This window comes from Callionymus lyra, chromosome 1 (genome assembly GCF_982586985.1).
Source record: "Callionymus lyra chromosome 1, fCalLyr1.hap1.1, whole genome shotgun sequence".
In the NCBI taxonomy this organism is placed as follows: domain Eukaryota; kingdom Metazoa; phylum Chordata; class Actinopteri; order Syngnathiformes; family Callionymidae; genus Callionymus; species Callionymus lyra.
In genome coordinates, this window is record NC_141818.1 from 47,613,176 (window position 1) to 47,635,949 (window position 22,774).

The following is a 22,774-nucleotide window of genomic DNA, read 5'->3' on the forward strand; positions in this document are numbered from 1 at the left end:
AATATAATATAATTCATAATATAATATAATATATATATATATATATACATACAAAGTACCACAATGGGGGTGAAATGCATCTGTTTTATCAGATAAGTTTTAATATAACAATTACCAATAAAACATACAATATAAAAAAGACAATAACAAACTTTGTATATAAAACAACACAGTACACTGGACACACCTAACAGCCAGTAAAAAATACTTCAGTGTGGGATCATTATACACAATTTTCGCATCTCAAAATTTTTCTGTTAAATAATATTATTTGACTTGTGCTGAGCTTCTGTTATGATTCCCAACTTGTTTCACTTCAATGAAATGAAGAGTCAACTGGACAAAATGTCAGCAGTTTGGAAATCCAGACATTTATGATTTATATATTTAGATTCAACGTTCTTTCTACATGTTTATTCTAAACATGCAGAGACTTATTGGATAATTCCTGACAGGTTTCCTCAATAATGTTCTCATCAGTGGGAGATTTGGACTGAGATTGAATGACCTGATTGGAGGAATCCATTTGAATGATTTTCAAGGGAATCTTAAATCGGTAAAATGAAACATGTATAAAACTGTACATATTTATATTAGGCAAAACACGCAATCAAGCCAAATATATACATGAACTAGATATAGAAACAACGACATTAAGCTCTTTAAAAGACTGGACTTTCCACATTCGTTTTTGTCAAAGTTTGTCAAAACACGCAATCAAGCCAAATATATTCACACACAAGAATATAAAAACACAAGACATTAAGTAAGTAAGTCATTTTAATTTATATAGTTCTTTTCCAGACCAGGGTCACAAATGTATTTTTTTGTTTTGTGAACTAAAATGATATATTTAGAAATACAAATGTTGTTGTTTTTTAATACAAAAAATACAAGTTGCAAATATGAATTTTACATTTGTGGAGATCACAACACACGTGAAAACATTGGATATTTTCAGATCATCCTCAGCACATTTACATATATTACTGAGACAAAAATATCTCTATATTCAACATTTTTAATCAATTGTTTAAATATTTTCAATGATGCGTCACATAGAACTGATGAGTTTCAGCTGCAGTTACACTGTTGTGACAGCAGGGGGTGCCAGAAACGACCATGTTCATTCTTTGTGACGCTTATGTGTTTTTCTTCGACGCAAACTTTTGGAGAAATCAGCTCAAAAACTTAAAAAATAAAACTCGAGATTCAGGATTAGATTTTCAATCATTTATTTTAAACCGCCACGACTGTCAATCGGTCGATTGGTCGTCACTCCTGGGTCTGCCGGACCAGAGACTTGAGGGCGGAGAACAGATCCTCGGCGGCGTCCGAGTCCCCCACCGATGCTCCGTTGCAGATGAACGGAGGGATGAAGTCCATGGGCTTGTTGTTCCCGATCACCCAGTTGAAGGTGCTGCAGGTGTGAAAGTTGTCAAGAAGTTATATTTTATTTGTATCTTTTATAAATATTATGTTATTTAACTTTTTCAAATCCTTTTATCTTGGTTTGATTCATAAGGCCTGTGACCTTGCTGTGACCTTGACAATTTTCTGGTTTTAAGAAGGTGAGTTTGAGCTTTGAGTGGTGAATGAAAGGAAGTACCCGGAGGAAACCTGAAGGACCACCAGACTCACCTGATCATGTTCCATCCGTCCTCAGGCGTGTAGAGCGAGTAAGAGACGGGGATGCAGCCGATCTCAGTGAAGACGAACGAGTACTGGCCTGAGAGGAGAGACGCTTTCAAACGTGTCAAAGGTCAAACATGTCGTCTCTCATGTTGTCTCTCACTTCGTCTCTCACGTCGTCTCTCACGTCGTCTCTCACTTCGTCTCTCACTTCGTCTCTTTCGTCGTCTCTCATGTCGTCTCTCACTTCGTCTCTCATGTCGTCTCTCATGTCGTCTCTCACTTTGTCTCTCACTTCGTCTCTTTCGTCGTCTCTCATGTTGTCTCTCATGTCGTCTCTCATGTCGTCTCTCACTTCGTCTCTCACTTCGTCTCTCACTTCGTCTCTCACTTCGTCTCTCACTTCGTCTCTCACGTCGTCTCTCACTTCGTCTCTCACTTCGTCTCTCACTTCGTCTCTCACTTCGTCTCTTTCGTCGTCTCTCATGTTGTCTCTCATGTCGTCTCTCATGTCGTCTCTCACTTCGTCTCTCACTTCGTCTCTTACTTCGTCTCTTTCATCGTCTCTCATGTCGTCTCTCACTTCGTCTCTCACTTCGTCTCTAATGTCGTCTCTCATGTCGTCTCTCACTTCGTCTCTCACTTCGTCTCTCACTTCGTCTCTCACTTCGTCTCTCACTTAGTCTTTCATGTCGTCTCTCATGTCGTCTCTCATGTCGTCTCTCACTTCATCTCTCACTTCATCTCTCACTTCTTCTCTTTCGTCGTCTGTCATGTCGTCTCTCATGTCGTCTCTCACTTCGTCTCTCACTTCGTCTCTCATGTCGTCTTTCATGTCGTCTCTCACTTCGTCTCTCACTTCGTCTCTTTCATCGTCTCTCATGTCGTCTCTCACTTCGTCTCTAATGTCGTCTCTCATGTCGTCTCTCACTTCGTCTCTCACTTCGTCTCTCACTTCGTCTCTAATGTCGTCTCTCATGTCGTCTCTCACTTCATCTCTCACTTCGTCTCTCACTTCTTCTCTTTCGTCGTCTGTCATGTCGTCTCTCATGTCGTCTCTCACTTCGTCTCTCACTTCGTCTCTCATGTCGTCTTTCATGTCGTCTCTCACTTCGTCTCTCACTTCGTCTCTCACTTCGTCTTTCATGTCGTCTCTCATGTCGTCGCTCATGTCGTCTCTCACTTCGACTCTCACTTCGTCTCTCACTTCGTCTCTCACTTCGTCTTTCATGTCATCTCTCACTTCGTCTCTCATGTCGTCTCTCATGTCGTCTCTCACTTCGTCTCTCACTTCGTCTCTCACTTTGTCCCTCACTTCGTCTTTTGTCGTCTTTCATGACGTCTTTAATATCGTCTCTCACGTCGTCTAAGGATGTCTCAAGTCGTCTCTCACCTCCGCCCGGCATCGTTCCGTACCAGTTGTTGATCAGAACCCCCATCCCCCAGGAGGAGGAGGAGCCCATGACCACCTGACCCAGCAGCTGAGCGTCGTCAGGGACGTGCAGTGGATGAAAGGAAGAGTCTAGCGCCCTCTTCTGGCAGGAAAACGTCGCCCAGTTGATTTCATACACGACTTTCTATGGGTCAAAGGTCATGTGATGAGACTTTATCATCCATCCATCCATGTATTACTGAGACAAAAATATCTCCATATTCAACATTTTTAATCAATTGTTTAAATCTTTTCAATGATGCGTCACATAGAACTGATGAGTTTCAGCTGCAGTTACACTGTTGTGACAGCAGGGGGTGCCAGAAACGACCATGTTCATTCTTTGTGAAGCTAATGTATTTTTCTTCGACGCAAACTTTTGGAGAAATCAGCTCAAAAACTTATAAAATAAAACTCGAGATTCAGGATTAGATTTTCAATCATTTATTTTAAACCGCCACGACTGTCAATCGTTCGATTGGTCGTCACTCCTGGGTCTGCCGGACCAGAGACTTGAGGGCGGAGAACAGATCCTCGGCGGCGTCCGAGTCCCCCACCGATGCTCCGTTGCAGATGAACGGAGGGATGAAGTCCATGGGCTTGTTGTTCCCGATCACCCAGTTGAAGGTGCTGCAGGTGTGAAAGTTGTCAAGAAGTTATATTTTATTTGTATCTTTTATAAATATTATGTTATTTAACTTTTTCAAATCCTTTTATCTTGGTTTGATTCATAAGGCCTGTGACCTTGCTGTGACCTTGACCATTTTCTGGTTTTAAGAAGGTGAGTTTGAGCTTTGAGTGGTGAATGAAAGGAAGTACCCGGAGGAAACCTGAAGGACCACCAGACTCACCTGATCATGTTCCATCCGTCCTCAGGCGTGTAGAGCGAGTAAGAGACGGGGATGCAGCCGATCTCAGTGAAGACGAACGAGTACTGGCCTGAGAGGAGAGACGCTTTCAAACGTGTCAAAGGTCAAACATGTCGTCTCTCATGTTGTCTCTCACTTCGTCTCTCACGTCGTCTCTCACGTCGTCTCTCACTTCGTCTCTCACTTCGTCTCTTTCGTCGTCTCTCATGTCGTCTCTCACTTCGTCTCTCATGTCGTCTCTCATGTCGTCTCTCACTTTGTCTCTCACTTCGTCTCTTTCGTCGTCTCTCATGTTGTCTCTCATGTCGTCTCTCACGTCGTCTCTCACGTCGTCTCTCACTTCGTCTCTCACTTCGTCTCTTTCGTCGTCTCTCATGTTGTCTCTCATGTCGTCTCTCATGTTGTCTCTAATGTCGTCTCTCATGTCGTCTCTCATGTTGTCTCTCATGTCGTCTCTCATGTCGTCTCTCACTTCGTCTCTCACTTCGTCTCTCACTTCGTCTCTTTCATCGTCTCTCATGTCGTCTCTCACTTCGTCTCTCACTTCGTCTCTCACTTCGTCTCTCACTTCGTCTCTCACTTCGTCTCTTTCGTCGTCTCTCATGTTGTCTCTCATGTCGTCTCTCATGTCGTCTCTCACTTCGTCTCTCACTTCGTCTCTCACTTCGTCTCTCACTTCGTCTCTTTCGTCGTCTCTCATGTTGTCTCTCATGTCGTCTCTCATGTCATCTCTCATGTTGTCTCTCATGTCGTCTCTCATGTCGTCTCTCACTTCGTCTCTCACTTCGTCTCTCACTTCATCTCTTTCATCGTCTCTCATGTCGTCTCTCACTTCGTCTCTCACTTCGTCTCTTTCGTCGTCTCTCATGTTGTCTCTCATGTCGTCTCTCATGTCGTCTCTCACTTCGTCTCTCACTTCGTCTCTCACTTCGTCTCTCACTTCGTCTCTTTCATCGTCTCTCATGTCGTCTCTCACTTCGTCTCTCACTTCGTCTCTCACTTCGTCTCTCACTTCGTCTCTCATGTCGTCTCTCATGTTGTCTCTCACTTCGTCTCTCACTTCGTCTCTCACTTCGTCTCTCACTTAGTCTTTCATGTCGTCTCTCATGTCGTCTCTCATGTCGTCTCTCACTTCATCTCTCACTTCGTCTCTCACTTCGTCTCTTTCATCGTCTCTCATGTCGTCTCTCACTTCGTCTCTCACTTCGTCTCTCATGTCGTCTCTCATGTTGTCTCTCACTTCGTCTCTCACTTCGTCTCTCACTTAGTCTTTCATGTCGTCTCTCATGTCGTCTCTCATGTCTTCTCTCACTTCATCTCTCACTTCGTCTCTCACTTCTTCTCTTTCGTCGTCTTTCATGTCGTCTCTCATGTCGTCTCTCATGTTGTCTCTCATTTCGTCTCTCACTTCGTCTCTCACTTAGTCTTTCATGTCGTCTCTCATGTCGTCTCTCATGTCGTCTCTCACTTCGTCTCTCACTTCTTCTCTTTCGTCGTCTGTCATGTCGTCTCTCATGTCGTCTCTCACTTCGTCTCTCATGTCGTCTTTCATGTCGTCTCTCACTTCGTCTCTAATGTCGTCTCTCATGTCGTCTCTCATGTCGTCTCTCACTTCGTCTCTCACTTCGTCTCTCACTTCTTCTCTTTCGTCGTCTGTCATGTCGTCTCTCACTTCGTCTCTCATGTTGTCTCTCATGTCGTCTTATGTCGTCACATGTCGTCTCATGTCATCTTTCAAACCCTGGAGCCATAAAGAACCCACTGGTTATTAAGTCCATTGAAAGCAAGTTGCCTGACTTTATTATAAGAGACTGGTTGATGTTTGAGCCAAGAAACAAGGTCACATCAGACAACTACTTTGACATGCTCTTGAAGTTCCTGAAAAGTCAAGAAGAAATACTCGAGAGACTCGAACAGCTCAGAACTGTGGAGAAGATGGAGAAGTCAGATCGTTCAGAAAAAAATGATGACAGAAGGATTGCTTCAACAAAAACCACAAAGAAAGAAGAGCTTGAGGAGGTATGTGGTGTCTGTGGTGATAGTGGGCACAACAACAAAATCTTCTTCTGTAGGAAGTTCAAAAGAATTAAGCTACTTGAGAAGAGAGATGTACTGAGAAAGCTGGGAGCATGCAGAAAATGTCTCGGATACCATGATGGTATCTGCAGAGACACATTCCTATGCAGAAATAAAGACTGTAAAAGGGAAGGCAGTACCCCAGACCACCATTTCTTCCTCTGCCCAAAGGGAGAAGTCAAAAGAGGGGAAGAGAAAAAGGGTGGAAAAGACGGCAAAGGTGAAAACAAACTAACTGGGGGCGTCATAGCTCAGATGGTAGAGTGGTTGCCTGCAGTCCAAAAGGTTGCAGGTTCAATCCCAGCTCCAGTGTCATTTTACCCTGATGGCAGTGCTGGCGCCATGTGTTGCAGCCTACTCCCATCAGTATGTGTGAATGGCTGTCAAAGCGCTTTGTGACCCTGGTCTAGAAAGGCGCTATATAAATAGAGATTATTATTATTATAACTGAGGAACAAGAGGAGATCCTGTCAGAACTCTCTCCAGAAATGGCGGATCGATGCAGAAAGGCTTTCACCAACACTAATAAAACAACAGTGACACTAAATTCTTCAGGCCAGTCTAAGCTACTGCAGAGAAATGGGCTCTGAACTTCCTGTACTCATGATGCTGATGCAAGTCACTGCAAACGCAGGTCAGAAGATTGGGACTTTGATCGACCTCGCGTCAGATACAAATTACATTACCCATAAGGCTGCTAAAAGACTGAGGTTAAGAAATGAGAAGATAACTTTAGTTGTGCATGGGGTTGGTGGAATGACCATGAAGGTGAACACACAAAGGTATCTCCTCAACCATTGGCGTCTTTGAACCAAACAAAATCTTCTTCTGTAGGTCCAAAGACGCCAATGGTTTACAACTGTCAAGTCCACCGCTTGGTTTAGAACTGTCAAGTTGGTTGGTTTACAACTGTCAGGTCCAAGCTCTTATTCAGGTTCCAAAGGACACAAGGACAACTCAAATTTCCCAGTCAATCACTTTTATTTTCTTTCGGATTGTCGTTAATTAGGTTGTAAACCATTGGCGTCTTTGGACTGAACTCATCGTTGCGAACTTGGAGCGTCTTCTCTCTCTGACTGAGACTGACTGACAACCTCCATGATTTCACAGTTTCCAGGTGCTGCTCATTAGTGCCAATGACTGAAGCAGCTGGTTTGCTGCTGCTGGTGCACTCTGGGAAATGCGGTTCTTTCACCAACTGAGATTCAGCCAAACACACGTCGTCTCATTTTGTCTCATGTCATCTCATGTCATCTCATGTCGTCTCTCACTTCGTCTCTCATGTCGTCTTTCATGTCGTCTCTCACTTCGTCTCTCATGTCGTCTTTCATGTCGTCTCTCACTTCGTCTCTCACTTCGTCTCTCACTTCGTCTTTCATGTCGTCTCTCACTTCGTCTCTCACTTCGTCTTTCATGTCGTCTCTCATGTCGTCGCTCATGTCGTCTCTCACTTCGTCTCTCATGTCGTAAGTAAGTAAGTAAGTAAGTAATATATATTTATATAGCGCTTTTCGAGACCAGGGTCACAAAGCGCTTTAACAATCAAAACAATACTCAAAACAGTACATACTTCAAAGATCAAGACAACACAGAGAACAACACAGGAGTTCGAGAAATTCAAGGAAAAGCCTGAACAAATAGAAACGTCTTAAGATGTTTCTTAAAGGAGTCAGTAGATCATCAAGAGCAAAGAGAGAGAAGATTGTTCCAAAGCTTAGGAGCAACAGCCTGAAAAGATTTCTCTCCTCTGGTCCTGAGCCGTGTGCGTGGAACCATAAGTAGATTCTGATCCACAGACCTCAGAGCCCGAGCTGGGGTGTAAGGCTGGATCAGATCAGTGATGTAAGGAGGAGCCTGACCATGAATAGCTCTGAAAGTAAGAACCAGAATTTTAAAGTTGATCCTGAAAGAAACTGGAAGCCAGTGAAGAGTTTTAAGGACCGGAGAAATGTGAGTTCTTCTACTAGAGCGGGTCAGAATTCTCGCTGCAGAGTTCTGAATCAACTGCAGACGAGACACATCCTTCTTGTTAAGACATGAAAACAAACTGTTACAATAGTCCAGACGAGAAGAAACAAACACATGGATTATAAGATCCAGATCATGTTGTGACAACATTTTCCTAAGTTTAGAGATTTTTCTCAGTTGAAGGAAACAGTTTCTGGTCAGTTTTCTACAGTGTTGAACAAGAGACATGTCTTTATCAAATACAACACCCAGGTTTCTCAGGCTCAGTTTGACAGACTGACCTAAGTCACCCAAGTACTGACTCAACCCTGGAATCGTATCATCAGGAGCAATCACCAGAGTTTCAGTTTTGTCCACATTAAGCTGTAAAGTGTTTTCACTCAGCCATTGTTTGATTTCTAGCAAACAATTGACTAAGCTGTTCAGCCTTTGGGGCTCAGTTGGGTCAAAAGAGCAGTAGAGCTGGATGTCATCAGCAAAAATGTGATAAGAAACATCTGGAAATCTCTGAATGATTTTACCGAGGGGAATCAAGTACAGCAAAAACAATATGTTGTCTCTCACTTCGTCTCTCACTTCGTCTCTCACTTCGTCTCTCATGTCGTCTTTCATGTTGTCTCTCACTTCGTCTCTCACTTCGTCTCTCACTTCGTCTCTCACTTCGTCTTTCATGTCGTCTCTCATGTCGTCGCTCATGTCGTCTCTCACTTCGTCTCTCACTTCGTCTCTCACTTCTTCTCTTTCGTCGTCTGTCATGTCGTCTCTCATGTCGTCTCTCACTTCATCTCTCACTTCGTCTCTCATGTCGTCTTTCATGTCGTCTCTCACTTCGTCTCTCACTTCGTCTCTCACTTCGTCTTTCATGTCGTCTCTCATGTCGTCTCTCACTTCGACTCTCACTTCGTCTCTCACTTCGTCTCTCACTTCGTCTTTCATGTCGTCTCTCATGTCGTCGCTCATGTCGTCTCTCACTTCGACTCTCACTTCGTCTCTCACTTCGTCTTTCATGTCGTCTCTCATGTCGTCGCTCATGTCGTCTCTCACTTCGTCTCTCACTTCGTCTCTCACGTCGTCTCTCATGTCGTCTCTCATGTCGTCTCTCACTTCGTCTCTCACTTCGTCTCTCACTTTGTCCCTCACTTCGTCTTTTGTCGTCTTTCATGTCGTCTTTAATATCGTCTCTCACGTCGTCTAAGGATGTCTCAAGTCGTCTCTCATGTCGTCTCACGTCGTGTCTCATGTCGTCTCTCACCTCCGCCCGGCATCGTTCCGTACCAGTTGTTGATCAGAACCCCCATCCCCCAGGAGGAGGAGGAGCCCATGACCACCTGACCCAGCAGCTGAGCGTCGTCAGGGACGTGCAGTGGATGAAAGGAAGAGTCTAGCGCCCTCTTCTGGCAGGAAAACGTCGCCCAGTTGATTTCATACACGACTTTCTATGGGTCAAAGGTCACGTGATGAGACTTTAACAACGTCCGTCATTATTATTATTATTATTATTATTACACTATTACATTTATTTTCAAAATAAAAGCGATTTAATATACAAAATTAATTTAGTTTTTAATTCTTTAGATTCTCTTGGACTTAAATACATTTTGTAATTTGTATTACAATGTATTTTATTTTTTGGTGTAAATTGATTATCAATTGTGAAGATTATTTTACAATATTTTTTATCATATTTAGTGTAATTTCTATAATTTATTTTAAGCACATTTTGTTATATTCCCTCCATCCATCCATCCATCCATCCATCCATCCATCTATCATTCATCCATCTATCATCCATCCATCTATCATTCATTCATCTATCATCCATCCATCTATCATTCATTCATCTACCATCCATCCATCTATCATTCATCCGTCTATCATCCATCCATCATCCATCATCTATCATCCATCCATCAATCCATCCATCCATCCATCCATCCATCCATCCATCCATCCATCCATCCATCCATCCATCCATCCATCCATCCATCCATCCATCCATCCATCCACTTATCCATCCATCCATCCATCCAAACATCTATCATTCATCCGTCTATCATCCATCCATTTATCCATCCATCCATCCATCACCCAACCATCCATTTATCCATCCATCCACCCATCCATCCACTTATCCATCCATCCATCCATCCATCCATCCATCACCCAATCATCCATCCATCCATCCATCCATCCATCCATCCATCCATCCATCCATCCATCCATCCATCCATCCATCCATCCATCCACTTATCCATCATCCATCCATCCATCCATCCATCCATCCATCCATCCATCCATCCATCCATCCATCCATCCATCCATCCATCCATCCATCCATCCATCCATCCACTTATCCATCATCCATCCATCCATCCATCTATCATTCATCCGTCTATCATCCATCCATCTATCATTCATCCATCTACCATCCATCCATCTATCATTCATCCGTCTATCATCCATCCATCTATCATTCATCCATCTACCATCCATCCATCTATCATTCATCCATCTATCATCCATCCATCATCCATCATCTATCATCCATCCATCAATCCATACATCCATCCATCCATCCATCCACTTATCCATCCATCCAAACATCTATCATTCATCCGTCTATCATCCATCCATTTATCCATCCATCCACCCATCCATCCACTTATCCATCCATCCATCCATCCATCACCCAATCATCCATCCATCCATCCATCCATCCATCCATCCATCCATCCACTTATCCATCATCCATCCATCCATCCATCCATCCATCCATCCATCCATCCATCCATCCATCCATCCATCCATCCATCCATCCATCCATCCATCCATCCATATATCCATCCATCCTTCATCATCCATCCATCCATCCACTTATCCATCCATCCATCCATCCATCCATCCATCCATCCATCCATCCATCCATCCATCCATCCATCCATCCATCCATCCATCCATCCATCCATCCATCCATCCATCCATCCATCCATCCATCCATCCATCCATCCATCCATCCATCCATCCATCCATCCATCCATTGTATTTTCTTGAGCACATTCTATCATAAACGTATGAATATCCATTGAATAAATATCTTGATCTTCACTCTCGTCTTTCACTGACGACATGTTCAAGAATGTTCTTGTGATCCTCTGAAGTTTCTCACCTGCTTGAAGAGCATCAGCAGTTCAGTGGAAGAGAACGTGTTTCCCGTCAAGTCCATCATCCTCAGCTTGAGTCTCTGGCCGAAGGCGTCATAGGAGATGCTTCCTGTGGACGTCATGTTGCCTTCACTGGTCATCTGGAGAACACAGTTCCGGTCACGACGCAAGCCTTGGATCCAAAGTGTGTTTTCACTCACCAGCGTGAAGCCTCCGTCCATGAGAGGCGGCGCCACTGCAGAGGTTAACGGGTCATTTTGGAGAAAAATGTGGGAAAAAAGGTTAAAAAATGCAACAAGAAATATGAAAACATTTTAAATTCAACATCATGACTTCATTTTAAACGTTTATTTACCACATCATCCCCTCAAAAGTCAACTTTTATCCTCATTTCATCTTCATCACGCTTTTAAAAGCAGCAATAATGTATATTTACTAAATATTAGTAGAAAAAAGTTCAATTTCTGATGTAAAATGTAATTATTTCAATGTCTTCATGCGACTTGAAATATGTCAACATCTAGTTTCAGCGTAAAAGTTGTTAAAAACTCTTTCAAATGTGTGTATTTAGGAAAGAAAAGAGTCTTAAAAAAACTAACCGTCAGCGTGTTTTTAAGGCGTGAAAACTCACCGCAGGGTTTGGGCGTCTGAGCCGCACAAGTGGCGGCGAGCAGAACCAGGACGGACACGACGGCGTTCATCGCAACGGAGAAGGTTCTGGTGTCGAGGCCCGGAGAAGCTGCTGCTGAAATAACCTGCGACATGTGCCGCCTTCACACGCCCGAGTGACGCCTGATAATTGATTGACAGGTCGTCAACGTGAGTCAGAAACTAGTCACGTGATCAGGACCCTGAATTTTCAATTCAACATTTCAAATTTCAAAGGTTTTTAATGAATTATTCAATTTGAAAATCATTTTTTTCAAATATAATTTGATAAACTGATTTTAATTATTCAAAAATATATATTTTAAGTTCAATATTTTTTAATTCGCAGCCTTTTAAATTCAATATAAAAAGGTTTATATAATCGAGTCACTATGTTCGTATGTCGAAAATCTTATCTTATTTTTTAAATAATTATATTCAACTTAATGCATAGAAACTCATTGAGAAAAAAAAAGTTATAATTCAATGATTGAAACAAGAAATAAATGATCCTTGAAATATATAAATTAGTAAATCAGTGTCATCAGAATATTGAATATTGAATTAACTTTTTAAATGTTGAAATAAAATTCATTTTTGAATTGGTTTGAAGGTCGAATTTGTATAATTATTAATACAATTTTAAAAAATATTTACAATTTTTTCGGGGAAAGTTTAAAGTTTGATACTCAAATTGCACTCGTTCAAAAATAAATATTCAAAATTCAGTATATTTAAACTCATTTTTAATGTAATAATTAATTTAATATTAAATAAAAATTAATATATTTATATATAGAGATGGTAGAGTGGTTACCTGCAGTCTGAAAGGTTGCAGGTTCAATCCCAGCTCCAGACAAGCTTGTGTCCCTGAAGACACTTTACCCTGATTGCTCCTGATGGTGAACTTGGCGCAGGTGTGCAGCCTACTCCCATCAGTACGTGTGAATGGCTGTAAAAACCACTACCGAATTTCCCCTCGTGGGACTAATAAGGGATTCTAATAATATATATATATATATATATATATATATATATATATTTATAATATATAAAAATAAAATGTAATATTAATGGTTTGATTATATTAATTATTGGTATAATAGTAACAACTGACATGTTTTTTTTGTATTATTTTACACATATATTTATATAACTTTATTTATAGCAACTTTTTTAAAAAGACGTCTCTGACGGACTAACAGGGTCGCAGTGGTCAGTGGTGGGAAAACGATCGGCTGCAGTTTTTCCGATAAACCCGAGTTCAAATGTTCTCACGAAACATCGGTGTTGGAGCGTGGGAGGAAACCAGAGAGAAACACGTGTGTTTAGGTCATTTTTAAAAAAAACAACTGATAAGTTTATCAGAATATTTACTGCTTTAAATTAACATTTAAAACATTAAAACTTTGAATTTATTGATAAAATGTAGCTAAAGGTAAAATCATTTTAAATGATAGATTTTTATCAATTCATTTACTAGAGTTTGATGTTCAAACTCCATAAACTAAACAATTAAATTTCTAAATTCAATATTTTTTAAATGGCAGCCTTTTAAATTCAATATAAAAACGTGTCACTATTTTTAGATCGAATTGAAAACACCAAAAATGTGAATATATTGAATTTTGAATATTTATAAAAATCATCATTTAGTTTAGAAGACATCTTTCATTTAAATATGTCTGAGAAAATAATATCAACCTTTCAAAATACCAGATATAAATATATATATATATATACAGTATATACAGTAAAAACTTCAAACAGTTGTGACACTGATTTACTTCCGTACAAAAGTCGCTGAAGCTTCGTTGTTGTTGTGAAGAAACAAACAAAAGTTTAATGATGAGACGAACATATTTATTCTCACTCATCCATTCTGTCCACTTCCTCTTGGCATTTCAAAATAAAATTCAAGTAATTCATCAAGACAGAAACGAATCCCTCAAAATGTTTCAAACAAAAGCAAACAAATGTTAAACTCTTTTGAATATTCATGATCTGTGCATCTCATTTACATATCAATTAATATTAACACCATCATGAAGCTCAGTCAGTAATCAAACATGTCAATGTTTTCTTTTTCAAAATAAAAGCACATTTCCTAAACTACAACAATCATCGTGAAAGAGTTTTGTTCTGTAAGTATTATTTTGGGGTGAAATTGTGGTTGAAGTTCTGGTGATAAATGGTGACAAATCTTACTAGTACCTATAAAAATGATTTCAAAATAAAAGCACATTTACTGAAACTGCAAAAATAACCAAAGATTTGTGTTATTTTCTGTCAGTATGATTTAGGGGGAAATTGTGGTCGAAGTTATGGTGATCAACGGTGATGAATCCAACTTATGATATATCTATGAATTGTGTATTTTTTCAAAATAAAAGCACATTTCCTGAAAGTGCAACAGCAACTGTGAGCGAGTTGTGTTTTGTTCTGTCAGTATTATTTTGGGGGGAAAAACGTGATTTAAGTTCTGGTGATAAACGGTAGTGAATATTATTTATGATAAATCTATAAATATTTTTTTTCAAAATAAAAGCACATTTACTAAATTGCAACGAGTTGTGTTTTGTTCTGTCGGTATTATTTTGGGGATAAGTTGTGGTTCAAATCACACGATCGTTAAAAGTGCATCAAGCAAGAAGAGTTTCAGGTTATTCTCTCTCGACAGTTTTATAAATAGTATTAAATAAAACTTCCTACGAAGTTAGTGCGTCACTTCCTGTGTTTACATTTCACTTCCTGTCTGATTCTGCCTCCTTTTTATTTCCACGCGAACTATTTTATCCTAAAACTGATCCATTAGCTTCAGCGTTGCTGGTCGAGTTGTTAGCGCGCGCAAGCTAGCATGTCGTCAACACAGCAACTACACAATCAATACTTTCATAGGAATCATTACACAAAACATTCCCGCGGCGCCTGAACGCACCGCACATCATCTTTCTACTGTCAAGAGTTTAAATCAAGTTATTTTTAAAGACTCATTATATCAACTGTTGCTTCTCATCCTCAGCGCTCTTCAGCAACAAAAAGGCACAACAAAAACACACACTTGTTGTGCGTCTAAGACTCTGATGCAGCTGCCTTCAGTGTTCCCGCTCGTCCTCCACTCGTGTTGTGAGTCCATGTGTGTGTGTCATGAGAGTGTGAGGTTCAGGTCCCGCCAGTGTCGCACTCGAGGGAGGTTGTGGGTCAAAGTGTCGCTCTTTTGTGTTGCCTTGTGTTGTCGTCAGCAGTCGGAGACTTCAGAAGTGTCGCTGGTGAGAACCCGTCGTCGCCTCACGTGTCTTTTGTCGACCTGAGAGGAGACGCACACTCGTGACCTCTGTGACGTGACTACACACACACACACACACACACACACACACATGCACACACACACTCGAAAAGATAAACACACTAGATACACTTATACACACACACATACCCACACCCACTCATATAGATACACACACAGACACTTACATAGATACACACGCAGATACACTTATACACACACACACACACGCATATACACTTATATACACACACATGCACACACACACACACACATACCCACACACACTCATTTAGATACACACACAGACACTTACATAGATACACACGCAGATACACTTATACACACACACACACACGCATATACACTTATATACACACACATGCACACACACACACTCATTTAGATACACACACAGACACTTACATAGATACACACGCAGATACACTTATACACACACACACACACGCATATACACTTATATACACACACATACACATACCCACACACACTCATTTAGATACACACACAGACACTTACATAGATACACACGCAGATACACTTATACACACACACACACGCATATACACTTATATACACACACATGCACACACACACACACACACATACCCACTCATTTAGATACACACACAGACACTTGCATAGATACACACGCACATACACTTATACACACACACATAGATACACACATACACACACACACACACACTCATTTAGATACACACACAGACACTTACATAGATACACACGCATATACACTTATACACACACACATAGATACACACATAAAGATAAACACACTAGATACACACTCACACAAACACTCATTGATACGCACACACACTCACACACAGAAATACACACCTGAATCAGTTACGTGTACAAAGACACACACACAAACATTAGCAAAAGAGACACACGTTCACAACACACTCACGTTCACATAAAACACGAACGCACACGTTCAGAGATGCAGTAACACAACAAACACATCGATAAAAAAACACCCAAGGAACACACGTGTGTTCACACAAACCCAAACATCAACTCACAGAAACACACACAGACACACAACTCACTCTCTCACTTACATCGACAGAGTCTCCGTTCAAGCCCCAGTCAGTAGCGTCATCGACCTCCTCCTCCTCCTCCTCCTCTTCCTCCTCCTCCTCTTCCTCTCCCTCCTCCTCCCCCTCCTCCCTCACCGTGTCCATCCCGTCTTCCTCGTACTCCGTCTGATAGTCGGATTCTTCCGCTGAGAGAAAAGACGACACGAGACACAAAGTTGCAGGATTTAAACACACAAGGGAAAAACAAGGAGTAGTTTTGAAAACTTGAGAAGAACTCGTCACTAAAGAACCTGTCGCTGGAGAACCTTTCACTAAAGAACCTGTCACTGGAGAACCCTTGAAAGGAGACCCTTTCCCAGGGAACCTTTTACAAGAGAACCTCCCGACGGAGAACCTGTCAAAGGAGAACCTCTCACTAAATAACCTCTTACAGGAAAACCTAACCACGGAGAACCTCTCACTAAAGAACCCCTTACAGGAGAACCTCTCCCAAGAGAACCTGTCACAAGAGAACCTTTCACATGTGAACCTGTCAAAAGAGTAACAGGAGAACCTCTCACTAGCGAGCCTCCCCCAGGAGAACCTGTTAAAGGAAAACCTCTCACAGTAGAACATCTCACATGAGATCCTTTCACATCAGAACATTTCACTAGAAAACCTCTTACTAAAGAACCTCTCACAGGAGATAATCTCACCGGAGAATATCTTACAGGAGAACCTTTCATATCAGATAATTTCACTAGAAAACCTCTTAATAAATGATATCTCACTAGAGAACCTCTCACATCAGAACATTTCACTAGAAAACCTCTAACTAAAGAACCTCTCACTAGAAAACCTCTCAAAGGAGAACTTCTCACAGGAGAACCTCTCACAGGAGAACATCTCACAAGAGCACCTCTCAGATCAGAATATTTCACTAGAAAACCTCTTACAGTAGAACCTCCCAGTAGAGAACCTCTCACAGGAGACCATTTTACAAGAGAACCTCTCATATCAGAACATTTCACTAGAAAACCTCTTACTAAAGAACCTCTCACAGGAGAACCTCTCACAGGAGAACCTCTCACTAGAGAACCTCTCACATCATAACATTTTACTAGAAAACCTCTCACAGGACAACCTCTCACAGGAGAAACTCTCAGAACATTTCACTAGAAAACCTCTTACTAAAGAACCTCTCACAGGAGAACCTCTCACAGGAGACCATCTCACAGGAGAACCTCTCATATCAGAACCTCTCACTAGAGAACCTCTAACATCATAACATTTTACTAGAAAACCTCTCACAGGAGAACCTCTCACAGGAGAACCTCTCAGAACATTTCACTAGAAAACCTCTTACTAAAGAACCTCTCACAGGAGAACCTCTCACAGGAGACCATCTCACAGGAGAACCTCTCATATCAGAACCTCTCACTAGAGAACCTCTAACATCATAACATTTTACTAGAAAACCTCTCACAGGAGAACCTCTCACAGGAGAACCTCTCAGAACATTTCACTAGAAAACCTCTTACTAAAGAACCTCTCACAGGAGAACCTCTCACAGGAGACCATCTCACAGGAGAACCTCTCACTAGAGAACCTCTCAGAACATTTCACTAGAAAACCTCTCACAGTAGAACCTCTCACTGGAGAACCTCTCGTGATGTTCAGACCCTGAGAAGACTCACCTTCAGCGGCGACGTAGCTCTGCACCGGCTCGATCCGGGACACGATCTCTGCCAGGTCAGTGAAGTCTGCTCCGGGACACGTGCAGGACTGAGGAGGACGAGTGCAGGAGTCAGTGTTGGATTAAGAAAAGATCGAGTTCGACTCACGTCTGTTCTTTTGCTGTCGTTGTAGTCGGCAGAACGATGATCCTTCAGTATGTTGCTGATGATGTCGCCCTGAGCCCACGCCGTGAACAAGAGCTTCCCGTGTTCGAAGCCCACGTCCTGTGGTAGGAAAGTGTTTGATTATTGTTGAAAATTGTTGGATTATTGTTGAAAATTGTTGGATTATAGTTGAAAAATGTTGGATTATAGTTGAAAATTGTTGGATTATAGTTAAAAAATGTTGGATTATTGTTGAAAATTGTTGGATTATAGTTAAAAAATGTTGGATTATTGTTGAAAATTGTTGGATTATAGTTAAAAAATGTTGGATTATTGTTGAAAATTGTTGGATTATAGTTAAAAAATGTTGGATTATTGTTGAAAATTGTTGGATTATAGTTGAAAATTGCTTGATTATAGTTGAAAATTGTTGATTATAGTTGAAAATTGTTGATTATAGTTAAAAAATGTTGGATTATTGTTGAAAATTGTTGGATTATAGTTAAAAAATGTTTGAATATTGTTGAAAATTGTTGGATTATGGTTGAAAATTGTTTGATTATAGTTGAAAATTGTTGATTATAGTTGAAAATTGTTTGATTATAGTTGAAAATTGTTTGATTATAGTTGAAAATTGTTTGATTATAGTTTAAATTGTTTGATTATAGTTGAAAATTGTTTGATTATAGTTGAAAATTGTTTGATTATAGTTGAAAATTGTTTGATTATAGTTTAAATTGTTTGATTATAGTTGGAAATTGTTTGATTATAGTTGAAAATTGTTGGATTATAGTTGAAAATTGTTGGATTATAGTTGAAAATTGTTGGATTATAGTTGAAAATTGTTTGATTATAGTTGGAAATTGTTTGATTATAGTTGAAAATTGTTTGATTATAGTTGAAAATTGTTTGATTATAGTTGGAAATTGTTTGATTATAGTTAAAAAATGTTTGATTATTGTTGAAAATTGTTGGATTATAGTTGAAAATTGTTTGATTAAAGTTGAAAAATGTTTGATTATTGTTGAAAATTGTTTGATTATAGTTGAAAATTGTTGATTATAGTTGAAAATTGTTTGATTATAGTTGAAAATTGTTTGATTATAGTTGAAAATTGTTTGATTACAGTTGAAAATTGCTGCTCCCTCTCAGTGAACTCAGACATGCAGTCATGGTGAAAAGCAAACACAGAGAATCTCACATGGATTTCGTCAAATTTTCCGAAGTCCATGGTCTTGAAGCAGTCGATGGGAGGTCGGATGTACTCGCAGTAGTTGCTCTTCTTCACCAGCTCCAGCTGCCGAACACACGACACGTACGCCAGGCGCGACTGGATCTCCGCCATGTCCGGCACCTGCAGAGACGACAGTCTGGACTCGTACTTTTCACGCCGACGCTCGCAGACTCACTTTCACTTTCTCCGCCCAGGGATTGAGTCGTTTCCACAGCAACCACCAGCCGGACAGGCTGTCGCCGTAGTTGCACAGGTCCGTCTCGTCCTGGCTGCCCACGTCGATGGCGATGACGGTCTTGGCGCCCATGTTTCTGGCGATGTCGGCTGCGGCGGCCGGTCAGAGTCGCACCAACGCACGAGACAAAGAGTCCCACAATAAAGACGCGAGTCCACCGTGGATCCGAACGGACCCTGAAGCCCATCGGTCCGTTCGGATCGCGAGACGAACCACTGAGCTTCTCCAGATTTGTACTTTCTCGTCCCGGCCTGACCTCGAACCCAAGACCTCACGTGGTCAATGGTGTCAGGGGTAGGATTTGAGCCAATGAAAATCAAAAATTGAGTTGTTCTTCTTCTGATATTGAAGCCGGACGATTGGTTCGACGAACACGGGACTCGTACTCGTGACCACATGCAACTGTGACGTGTTCGAGGCCAGGCGGAGAAAATATATTTTAGTACTTTTAAAAAAAATCTAGAAGCTTCAGCGAAAAATGTTCGGTTTTTATCACAGAAACTTTTCGAGTCGTTTAAACACAAAACCAGACTTCATTGAGTTTCTTTACCAACGGTTCTGCCGACGAAAACCAGCTCCATGTTTGTCCTGCTTCTGCCGAAATCACCTCAATTTGTGACTCAAATTTAGTTTTTCTTAACTTTTGCTAAAAACAAGTTTGTGGAAATTTGTTGATTCCAGCAGTGAAGCAAAAATACCAACATGGAGCAAACATGTGTCTTTGAAATCTGTCAAAAAAAACAACTACAGGCTGGTTGTTGTGGTTGTTTTTGACAGATTTCAATGATTGTTTATTTTTTTTAATAGTTTTTAATTTGAGCTCGAGCTTGTTCAACATTTCCTACGGACCATGAAGGAGACACAGAAGCCTGATGACATCGTTGAGTCTGTTTTTTAAATAGTATTTCTCACGAAAACTCAAGAAATACATTCAAAAATGTGTTTAAAAGCAAGAGATTGAAGTAAAATAATCCATGAGTCCATGAATTGTTTGATTATAGTTGAAAATAGTTTGATTATAGTTGAAAATTGTTTGATTTTAGTTGAAAATTGTTGGATTAAAGTTGAAAATTGTTTGATTAAAGTTGAAAATTGTTTGATTATAGTTGAAAATTGTTTGATTATAGTTGAAAATTGTTTGATTACAGTTGAAAATTGTTTGATTATAGTTGAAAATTGTTTGATTATAGTTGAAAATTGTTGGATTAAAGTTGAAAATTGTTTGATTAAAGTTGAAAATTGTTTGATTATAGTTGACAATTGTTTGATTATAGTTGAAAATTGTTTGATTATAGTTGAAAATTGTTTGATTATAGTTGAAAATTGTTGGATTAAAGTTGAAAATTGTTTGATTAAAGTTGAAAATTGTTTGATTATAGTTGACAATTGTTTGATTATAGTTGAAAATTGTTTGATTATAGTTGAAAATTGTTTGATTATAGTTGAAAATTGTTTGATTTTAGTTGAAAATTGTTTGATTATAGTTGAAAATTGTTTGATTAAATTAGAAAATTGTTTGATTATAGTTGAAAATTGTTTGATTTTAGTTGAAAATTGTTTGATTATAGTTGAACTTGTTTCTTTATAGTTGTAAATGGTTTGATTACAGTTGAAATGTGTTTGATAACAGATGATATCGACACAAACACACAGCAGCTTCAGTGCATCAGTCATCAGAGGACAGTAACAAACCCGAGCTCAGCACCAACAATAACTGGTAACAACATCAAGCGTAGATTTATACTCACACAGCCTGTGAACTGAACTAAGACATGAACCTACATCCTTCCTCCTGAGCGTCTACGAGGATCCAGGTACCAGCTCTACTTGCCTGGGAGGTTGTTGATGTAGCCCCCGTCCATGAGTAAGTTGCCGTCTTTGGGGTCACAGAGAGGCGGCAGGTACCCCGAGAGGGTCATGCTTGCTCGCACGTAACGCCACAGAGAGCCTGGCACGCCACGGACGGTAGGAGGAGGAAGGTAATGACATCTCAGTGCTAATGCTTTGATATCACATCCCTGACAGTGAGACACTCAACCCACGGAGGTAGATCAGAGGCTGAGGATTGAAGTGATATATGGATTTTTAAGAATTTAAATGGGTTTTTTTAAAACTAGAATTCAATGATTTGTACATTTAAAAGGTTTAATATTAGTTGTTTTATTTTAATATTTAATAAAAAATGGTTTTATTATAGTTAAAAATGGTTTGATTATAGTAGAAAATTGTTTGACTATAGTTAAAAAAAATGGATTACGTTGAGAATTGTTTGATTATAGTTGAACATTTTATAGAATAGTGTCAAGACAAGTGTGAAAACACTTTGCAACTAAATGTGGACAAAACTGAAACTCTGGTGATTGCTCCTGATGATAAGGTTCCAGGGTTGAGTCAGTACTTGGGTGACTTAGGTCAGTCTGTCAAACTGAGCCTGAGAAACCTGGGTGTTGTATTTGATATAAAACTGACCAGAAACTGTTTCCTTCAACTGAGAAAAATCTGTAAACTTAAGAAAATGTTGTCGGAACATGATCTGGATCTTATAATCCATGTGTTTGTTTCTTCTAGTCTGGACTATTGTAACAGTTTGTTCTCATGTCTTAACAAGAAGGATCGTCTCGCCTGCAGTTGATTCAGAACTCTGCAGCGAGAATTCTGAGCCGCTCTAGTAGAAGAACTCACATTTCTCTGATCCTTAAAACTCTTCACTGGCTTCCAGTTTCTTTCAGGATCATTTTAAAATTCTGGTTCTTACTTTCAGATCTATTCATGGTCAGACCTTCCATCAGTGATCTGATCCAGACTTACACCCCAGCTCGGGCTCTGAGGTCTGTGGATCAGAATCTACTGATGGTTCCTGAACACGGTTCAAGACCAGAGGAGAGAAATCCTTCCAGACTGTTGCTCCTAAGCTTTGGAACCATCTCTGTGTTTGATGATCGACTGACTCCTTCAAGAAACATCTGTGTTTGATGATCTACTGACTCCTTCAAGAAACATCTGTGTTTGATGATCTACTGACTCCTTCAAGAAACATCTGTGTTTGATGATCTACTGACTCCTTCAAGAAACATCTGTGTTTGATGATCTACTGACTCCTTCAAGAAACATCTGTGTTTGATGATCTACTGACTCCTTCAAGAAACATCTGTGTTTGATGATCTACTGACTCCTTCAAGAATCATCTGTGTTTGATGATCTACTGACTCCTTCAAGAAACATCTGTGTTTGATGATCTACTGACTCCTTCAAGAAACATCTCTGTGTTTGATGATCTACTGACTCCTTCAAGAAACCTCTCTGTGTTTGATGATCTACTGAC

The 22,774-nt window shown here is 40.2% G+C and overlaps 3 protein-coding genes across 7 annotated transcripts in view; all 3 read right to left on the reverse strand.

Moving 5' to 3' along the window:
- Positions 1–1,218: 1,218 nt before the first annotated feature.
- On the reverse strand, positions 1,219–3,398 carry LOC148089950 (ependymin-like). The gene is made up of 4 exons (XM_087789289.1): positions 3,363–3,398; positions 3,026–3,209; positions 1,642–1,729; positions 1,219–1,420 (listed from the first exon to the last, which is right to left on the reverse strand). Exons 1-4 carry the CDS (start codon positions 3,396–3,398, stop codon positions 1,276–1,278), a joined length of 453 nt encoding a protein of 150 aa, XP_087645415.1. The 3' UTR covers positions 1,219–1,275.
- Positions 3,399–3,492: 94 nt separating this feature from the next.
- On the reverse strand, positions 3,493–11,871 carry LOC148089951 (ependymin-like). Its single transcript, XM_087785425.1, has 6 exons — positions 11,770–11,871; positions 11,339–11,373; positions 11,144–11,278; positions 9,230–9,413; positions 3,916–4,003; positions 3,493–3,694 (listed from the first exon to the last, which is right to left on the reverse strand). The coding sequence occupies exons 1-6, from the start codon at positions 11,837–11,839 to the stop codon at positions 3,550–3,552; spliced, it is 657 nt and encodes a 218-aa protein (XP_087641551.1). The 5' UTR covers positions 11,840–11,871; the 3' UTR covers positions 3,493–3,549.
- Positions 11,872–13,600: 1,729 nt separating this feature from the next.
- Positions 13,601–22,774, reverse strand: part of pnpla6 (patatin-like phospholipase domain containing 6) — a 47,773-nt gene continuing 38,599 nt past the window's right edge. For 4 of the 5 annotated variants that reach the window (XM_087810848.1, XM_087810823.1, XM_087810832.1 and 1 more), the window contains 7 exons: positions 21,284–21,400; positions 19,393–19,541; positions 19,185–19,337; positions 17,987–18,103; positions 17,840–17,927; positions 16,185–16,348; positions 13,601–15,093 (listed from right to left, as the gene is read on the reverse strand). In XM_087810848.1, coding sequence (XP_087666974.1) covers positions 15,025–15,093; positions 16,185–16,348; positions 17,840–17,927; positions 17,987–18,103; positions 19,185–19,337; positions 19,393–19,541; positions 21,284–21,400 — 857 coding nt within the window. In that variant the 3' untranslated portion in view covers positions 13,601–15,024. The remainder of the gene's footprint in view (positions 15,094–16,184; positions 16,349–17,839; positions 17,928–17,986; positions 18,104–19,184; positions 19,338–19,392; positions 19,542–21,283; positions 21,401–22,774) is intronic. The other variant, XM_087810840.1, reaches the window with a different exon arrangement.

Coding starts and splice junctions, on each gene's coding strand:
- LOC148089950 (XM_087789289.1), bottom strand. CDS start 3,398: ATGGTCGTTTCTGGCACCCCCTGCTGTCACAACAGT. Junction 3,210..3,362: donor CCCCCTGCTGTCACAACAGT/GTAACTGCAGCT, acceptor TTTGACCCATAG/AAAGTCGTGTATGAAATCAA. Junction 1,421..1,641: donor GACGGATGGAACATGATCAG/GTGAGTCTGGTG, acceptor TCACACCTGCAG/CACCTTCAACTGGGTGATCG.
- LOC148089951 (XM_087785425.1), bottom strand. CDS start 11,839: ATGAACGCCGTCGTGTCCGTCCTGGTTCTGCTCGCCGCCACTTGTGCG. Junction 4,004..9,229: donor CGGAACGATGCCGGGCGGAG/GTGAGAGACGAC, acceptor CTCTCCTCTCAG/GCCAGTACTCGTTCGTCTTC. Junction 3,695..3,915: donor GACGGATGGAACATGATCAG/GTGAGTCTGGTG, acceptor TCACACCTGCAG/CACCTTCAACTGGGTGATCG.